At 37.5% G+C, this 7,964-nt stretch overlaps 2 protein-coding genes across 2 annotated transcripts in view; both read left to right on the top strand.

The window, feature by feature from the left end:
* The window catches only part of zf(c2h2)-49 (zinc finger protein), a 5,803-nt gene extending 1,583 nt beyond the window's left edge, over positions 1-4,220 (top strand). Inside the window, 7 exon segments of the mRNA NM_001078428.1 lie at positions 215-377; positions 1,452-1,547; positions 1,750-1,786; positions 2,287-2,488; positions 3,235-3,398; positions 3,619-3,732; positions 3,993-4,220. Of these exon segments, the coding sequence (NP_001071896.1) occupies positions 215-377; positions 1,452-1,547; positions 1,750-1,786; positions 2,287-2,488; positions 3,235-3,398; positions 3,619-3,732; positions 3,993-4,126 (910 nt within the window). The 3' untranslated portion in view covers positions 4,127-4,220.
* A 1,150-nt stretch (positions 4,221-5,370) lies between these two features.
* Positions 5,371-7,830, top strand: LOC104265622 (protein furry homolog-like; the record flags this gene model as incomplete). Its single annotated transcript, XM_009860023.3, has 6 exons — positions 5,371-5,830; positions 6,011-6,135; positions 6,753-6,824; positions 6,903-6,945; positions 7,118-7,323; positions 7,678-7,830. Coding segments are annotated over exons 1-6 (707 nt in total), but the record flags the coding sequence as incomplete, so codon positions are not given.
* Positions 7,831-7,964: the final 134 nt, after the last annotated feature.

Raw genomic sequence — 7,964 nt, 5'->3', positions numbered from 1 at the left:
AGCACCCCCTCTAGATCCGCCACTGTATATATCAATATTATACAACTCAAATGTAATGACACTGGGTCACCCTTGTATTTTAAATGATAGGCAACTGCATGATATAAAATATATTTCCAAATAGAAACTGATAAAGAAAGTATAAGTGAACAAGGATATACAAGGTAATAGAAACAACATTAACATATAAACACTAACACCCCCCCCCCCATAGAAGCAACTTACCCACCGATCCAAACAACCAAGTTTACGAAGTCGTTCTACCTCAAGTTACATCAGTTGGATTCGATGTCCTGCTTAACTACATGTATACCGGGATCCTTGGGATTAACAGTGAAAATATTAAGGATGTTATTTCGGGAGCTATGGCTCTTAAGGTAGGTATTGATATATATATATAGGTGTTATATATAAAGCATAAAAATGTAAAGATAGAATCCTACATTGTCCAATGTTAACCAATATCCACTATCTTCTACCAAAAGTAATAAACTAAAACAGTAGACCAACCAAAACCAAATACTCAGTGAAACATTGCAGTATATGCACATATTTGTTGCCTACTGAGTTCTAACATTTGCTAAAGTTAGGTAAATTGTGTATTTGGGTTATAACAATTAATCCAAAAGTTATCGAGTTATAACATTTAAAAGTGAGACCTTTTGTGTATGCCGGGTAAAACATGGTTGTATTTATTTATAGCATGTGGTAAAGTTAAGTAATTTTGGGTATTTGCGAATTCAAAATTAAACATCCATCAATTATCCAACCACATAGGGTGTACATTCATTTTAGCTTGCTTTGTTTGAAAGTAATTTGATATTTGTGGTTAATTTGTTGAACAAAAGATTTCACTTTCAATTCAATCTCCTTCCAAAGTAATCGGTGTTGGATTACTTTGGGTGTTTCACGTGTTTATTGTGTGTTGCAGTGTACCTACCTGGGAGGGGGGAATGGGTTACAGGCACCATTTTAAACACAGGGGAGGCAGTGATAGTTAGACACACAATCTTGTAAAACAAATCTAACTTATTGGTTGAACTTGTCATGTTTACGGATTAATGTGGTGTAAAAAATCCAGAGATGCCTCGCCTATGGGGAGCGTTTTACCCTCCCATTATACTTGAATATTCCCCAATATCCAGTAATTACATCATCATTGTGATGTCACAGGAAGCATGTTATTTAATTGTTCCGTTTGGGAAACTTAACGGAATATATTCCACCAACCCACCCCCACGTAATGTTATCATAATCAATATGCTGATATGGCTACCGGGAATTCCGTAATCTGCCTGCCGTATAAAAGTCAATTGGTAGAAAACGTTAACTTTATTGTCCCAACATATTATCTGTTGCATGGAAAGAGATCACCAAGGTTTGTGGAAACATTAGGAAAATTAAACTTTTTAAATAACAAATTCCTGATATTTCATATTTCCATTGTTTAGATGACAAACGTGGTAGAGACTTGCTATCAGTTTGTTAATTCATCGCAATATATGGAAACAGATCAAATGTACGAATACGAACAAAACAATCATATGGTAAGTTTGTAGCTCGACCTGGGGCATGAAGGGGATGGTTGGGAAAATATTTCAACTCATTTGTTTAAAATAGGTTTGGTTTGCTATTTAAATTAATGTCTTGTCCAAAAAACAATAGGATTGGACTTATAATACACCTGGTAGCAACACTGTACTTGCAATATATATTTCATCTTCTAATAATAATGTTAATATATCACAGAGCACAGATTCCGACGCCACTATGTTTCATGATCAAGGTAAGGTGTTGTTTATGTTTCTACAAATATTATGTTCAACTTTATCTATTACCTGTGGTTTATAATTTAATGGATCTCATCCAGCACTCATATTGTTGGATGATTCTCGTTACATTATAACAAAATACACCAAGTGTTACTAAATACGTAGCAAACAAAATTGAGTCCAACTAATGCTGTAAGAGTGCTTGCTTCTAAACCAAAGCTTACGAGTTCTAAGACTTGATGCCACCATTGTGGACGTTTGTACCCTTGAGAAAGATACTTAACAGCAATTGCTCCAACTCAGTAATAAGTTGTATATACTGTGAGCCATACAGAAAACATTCACCCACAAAGTTATATACGTGGTTGTAGTAACTTTTCTCAGTCTTTCGGCTTCGGTAGGCACGAGGTGTATGCAACAGAACACCCGTGTTATAACTCCTATAGTTTCCCCACAACAACTAGGATAAACAGTTTACACCCAATTCATCCAACAATCAACCAACATATTGCAGACAAACTATCGGATCAAATGCACGACGAGGCCCCCGTTGATGCTTCCAGTGCTCCCCTGGATTTAACTAAACCCCGGTCCAGTGATGCCGGTCATGCATCGGATAATATTACCATCATTAATGTTGTGTCAACGGCAACCGAGAATGGCAGCACTGGTTCATCCAATGACAGGGAAGCTACCAATAAGTTTAAAGAGAAAAGGTGGATTGTTTAACATAATATAAATAAGTTTTCGACTATTCGTGTGTATTGGTTATTTATAATCTGAACTGGCTGGCTGAGGTTTTACATAATATACCAAACGCCATAAGTTTCCGCAACCCTTCTTTTTATTTGTTTGAATACGATAGCGAAGATTAAAATAATTAAAACAACAAAGGGAATTAGCAACAAAGTTACAGTCGATAAAACAGGCTACGGGTGAAACTACTTAAGGAAAAGTTTAAATAAATCTGCCAACCCAATCTTCCATATAACGGTTAAGCCATCATGTCGTTCAATAAATATTTGTTGTTTTACCTTTATTGCTTCAAATAACGATGGCTATGCACGTTTCCTATGTGTTGCATTTGTTGTGCATGTTGTTAACCTAACACTTATTGTGATGAATTGGATGATTTATAGTAAAGTGGGTGTCGGACTTGGGTGTTGAATGCGGGTGTGGCAAGGTCAACGCACTTGGTATTTATAATAATCTAACACAAATAATGTCACTTCTTTCAATTTAATCATATCATAGGTGTCATTTCAAAGTAGGTGATTGCATGCGTTGAAGTAAACTTGTCAATATTTACGATGTATATTGTTAATGATGTTTGATGAAAGATTAAAATTAACAAACTAGGCAGTTGCAACACCTTGTCAATCACTCAGTTGTAACTAAACATGAAGTCTTGTATGCCAAGTATGCGATCAATTCATAAATATATCTTATATATTTATCATAGAAATCCTAAATCGGAGAGTGAGTGGGTTGAATCGACGAGTTTGTCTCGTAAACCTCGTCGTACCACTGGGGGGCAGAAGTGTTTATGGCCGGGGTGTGGACGGCACTTCCGACATCGGAATATTTACGAGGAACATCAGAGGTTACATGAACTTGGTGTGTCAGGTGAGAGAGGGGGGAAGAAGGGGATGTGAGAGAGGGGGGAAAAGAAGGGAATTAGTAAGTGTGTAAGAATGCGAGATAATTGTACATATAGAGTTATTACAGGTTCCGGCCTAAATCGTATGTCCCATGCCATGCTGTAGGACCTCACCCATATAGAAATGCAGAACAAAAAATACTACGACCTCTAACTGCCATAATAATAATAATAATGTTTTATTAGTTACCCAACTGCACAAATGTTACATGGGGGCTCGCGTGAAGAAGACGGTTCGTCAACGCTTGGATGATCTTCGGTATAGTGGGCCAACCAATGGGAGGGCAGCTAATACTTCAGGTGGGTGGGTATTGGGGGAGTTTATAGATGGGAAAATATGAGGAAGAGCTTTAGTTAATAAACGTGGCTGTTGAACCCAATGTATGGTGGGCATTGACTTGTTAAAATTCAAATTCTACATTATTTGTTTATTTAAACAAAGACTGATGATGTCATTTTTGATTGAATATATTTATCATGGTTAAACTGTCGTTGAAACTGATTTTGTTTGCTATGTATTTTAACGTTTATTTAAATTTAAATTTAACAAATTTCTTCAGAACTTGGACCCCCACCCCTTGACGGCATGGGGGTTTCCCCCCACGTGATACTCCCTGAGCCAACACTTGGGGGGCCAAGTCACACAAAATCCAATTCGGGCGTCACAGGCGACCCGAGTACAAAGTGTAGCTAATATTTAGCACATATGTAAACTATGTAGATATGTTTTCATGCTGGTACTAATTGTCCATCATTTGTTTTTAATCAAAATAAAACACAAAGCCGTATTTGGTCCGTGTTAAGGTGTAAACATGGTTGAACTACTGTAAGCTGTCATTTATTTTAGTAACACAACATGAAATTGTATCATCTTTGAAATTTTGTAATTATTTTTACACAACATTAATGTTATTATTTCTTCGAATACGATAGCGAAGATCAAATGATTTAAAACAACGAAGAGAAGGAAATTAGCAGCAAAACTGCAGATATTAGAACACGCTATCATTAGAAAATACCGAAGAAAAAGTGTAAAATAAAAGTTTGGCTGCAAAACCCAACATACAATAAACTCAGTTAGCTTTGAACCCACGCATTAGGCGTGGTTGACAATGTAAGGGATCAGTGACTTACTATGTCTCGCATATTGAGTGACGCACCCTTTTCAACTTAACGAATGATCGACGGTATTTTGTGGTTTGGGTAACCAAGGTCGGAGTATTAACAGCGATAGAAGCACAAGCATTGTTTCGTAAGAGGCTGGACCGTTACACCCTACAAACAATACAATGTAATGAATCATTCAATTAAACAACATAATCGTAGGAAAAACGTCGGATCACTCTAGCTAGAGCATTTCTCTATACATTAAACAATACCGCTTTTGGTAAATGGAAGTCCCCACAAAGTTACATAAGCTGTATTTACCCATCTGCTTTATAATGGCGGCCAAACAATGTCTCCCGACCGCGGCTAGCTCTGTTGACATTAGATAAGTTATCGCATTCAGTTTTCCAGGACAATGAGTTCCTGTATTTACTCGCCAACCGTTAACGTACTCACCACATATTTGAATAGTTTTAATTAAAATATAAGCGAACACATACGTATGCAAATATGAGTTAAAATTTAAATAACAACTTAACATTTTTTTGTCTTACTAAGTTGTAATTACTTGGTTTCAAAACTTTTAACTCTTTCTTCGCTGTTTAAATTGGCCACAAACAAAGGGAAGATGGGACACCTTTGGCACATATTTAATCCAAATATCCTGATCGTATTTTAAACAGTTCGCAAAAGCCCATGGGCGTCGTAAGGATACGGTTTTATAATTCTTTGTTTACTACCAAATGAGACGATAAAATATAAAATGAATATGCGTCCCTTCTTCCCCCGACCTACTATATGTAAAGCCGTGGAATATCATATTTATTTTTTACTAGCAAAACAATAATGGTCACTGTACAGAATTGTTTGAGTTAAAGTTAGTTAATTTTTGTTGCAATTTTGGTAATTGAAGTTTTCAATCCTAACAATTTTTATTGCGTAACTAATTACATAGTTGCCACATATGACGTATTTGGTGTTGTCACATAAAAGTAACAACTCTAGGGGAACTCCCTCGCCTAAATATTGATTTTGTTAAAATGTTTATTGAAAAAAAACGAAAATTGAGTCTTTTTCTTCATATTAACAATGTTATTATTGAACACCTAATTGAATAATAACAAAACTTTGGTACCAGGTTCAGATATATAGTTTATGATAAGTTTTAATACGATGATTAGAAATGAATGAAAACGACAAAGTGTCGGGCGAGTTTGTTATTTGTGGTTTGTTTACGTCGTTTGTGGAACAAGTTGATCGTAAGTTGGATGCGATCAAGCGTGACCATTTGGTGAGTTGGGGGTTAGGGGGGCATATGTGTTGTGGTTGTGGGGTGTCTATAAATGGAACTTGAGTGACCAAACCATTGTCAAGTTATCACATATTGATCTGTATGAGTAACTATCAATATCTTCTGGGCAAGTTTAGGTTAAATCCTAAACACCTTCATAACCCCCCCCCCCATATACAGAGCGAGCAACAGATATTAAAATCGTTCCAGCGAGGCGAGGACCATCAGTTCGATCACCTTCTATCTTCATTGGGTTGCATCTCACAATATTGTTTGCCTTCATTGGTTGAAGCTTTGTTTAAATGGTGAGTGCTTTAACACTACCCCTCCACCATGCTAACTTTAACACTACCCCTCCACCATGCTAACTTTAACACTACCCCTCCACCATGCTAACTTTAACACTACCCCTCCACCATGCTAACTTTAACACTACCCCTCCACCATGCTAACTTTAACACTACCCCTCCACCATGCTAACTTTAACACTACCCCTCCACCATGCTAACTTTAACACTACCCCTCCATCATGCTAACTTTAACACTACCCCTCCACCATGCTAACTTTAACACCACCCCTCCACCATGCTAACTTTAACACTACCCCTCCACCATGCTAACTTTAACACCACCCCTCCACCATGCTAACTTTAACACCACCCCTCCACCATGCTAACTTTAACACTACCCCTCCACCATGCTAACTTTAACACTACCCCTCCACCATGCTAACTTTAACACTACCCCTCCACCATGCTAACTTTAACACTACCCCTCCACCATGCTAACTTTAACTTATTGATGTGATGTTTTTTTAATTAAAAACCTGGGGTGACACACCTAACGACACACCTAACTACTTTCAAAATTCTCGTTACACCTGCGTCCCCCCAACTTTGCTAACAATAACCCCGCTCCCCAGGTACTACCAACATTTACCCCGCCAGCCCCGAGTATCCAACGTTGATTCAACATCGAGTGTGAAAGATAAAAGGTTCGTTTACGTTGCTTGTTAATGTTGCGACCAACTTCTGAAATACTTGACAATATATTTAAATTTAATATTTTTCAGTGAAAAACAGAAACAAACAAATGTTCATGATGAAACAAAAGAGGTGATTGTTGTTAGTTGTGATGTCATAATAATATTGATTTGTTAGTTGTTGCCATTAATGATGTCATAATGCCCATTTTACTGCTAGGTTTATCATAAATTCAATATTTGTAAACAACTCAAAAGAAAGTTAAATAAATGTTATGATTATTTGTTCGCATTAACCCCCTCAGGTTTCCATCAACGTAGCGTTCAGCCTCGTATTAATCGAGATCCTCCGTCAACTCCCCACTTACCCCCTTCCCGACCAACAACTTGATCGCATCCTTCACCTTATATTCGCTTACTTCAAACAAGCCATCGGGCCCAAGGAAGCAACCAAAGCGAGAATCATCGCCGACCTTTATTCAGAAGTTCTCGGGGTGATCGCTAAAACAAAGTAAAATGTTGTCTTTTTTTTTTTGTCTGCCAACACTAAATTAAAATTATTTTGTTGCCTTAAATTTTTTTTTCGAATAATAAAAAATATTCTGTTACTTCTACCACCAGGCAAACTATAAAATAGTATTTTTCTGCTCACCTGGTATAAAAACCTGCAGTACTTAAGCTACTTATTCTCCAGTATGGCACAAGTACACCTACATAGCCCGTAACTTCACCATATCTATCTCCCATGTGTCAAACCATCCGGTTTACCAAAGAACACAATATTACCCCCCTCACCCACCTTGACCCCCACACCCCCCGCCTACTATACTGAAGCACCCTTATACCCACCATTGTTGTCCCCTAGGTTCCAAACCATCCACCAGAAATTCCTCCATGAGTTAGAAGATGCGAAACGTAGCAGCGAGCACGGTAACGAGAAGGTTCTTGGACTTATAATGGGCATGAAATTCTTTCGAGTGAAGATGTATCCTGTCGAGGATTTCGAGGCTTGTTTCAGGTTAGGAAAAGTACCCATGTTCGATGTACAACACTGGTTGCAATAATAAATGAATGTAACTTGTTTGTCCGTGTGAAGACGCCTCAAAAAGTTCGTTGTTACACAAAGTTGCCACAGCATTCTTCATCATGTAC

This window comes from Ciona intestinalis, unplaced genomic scaffold (assembly GCF_000224145.3).
Source record: "Ciona intestinalis unplaced genomic scaffold, KH HT000334.1, whole genome shotgun sequence".
Lineage (NCBI taxonomy): Eukaryota > Metazoa > Chordata > Ascidiacea > Phlebobranchia > Cionidae > Ciona > Ciona intestinalis.
This window is presented reverse-complemented; position numbering and strand designations above follow the sequence as displayed.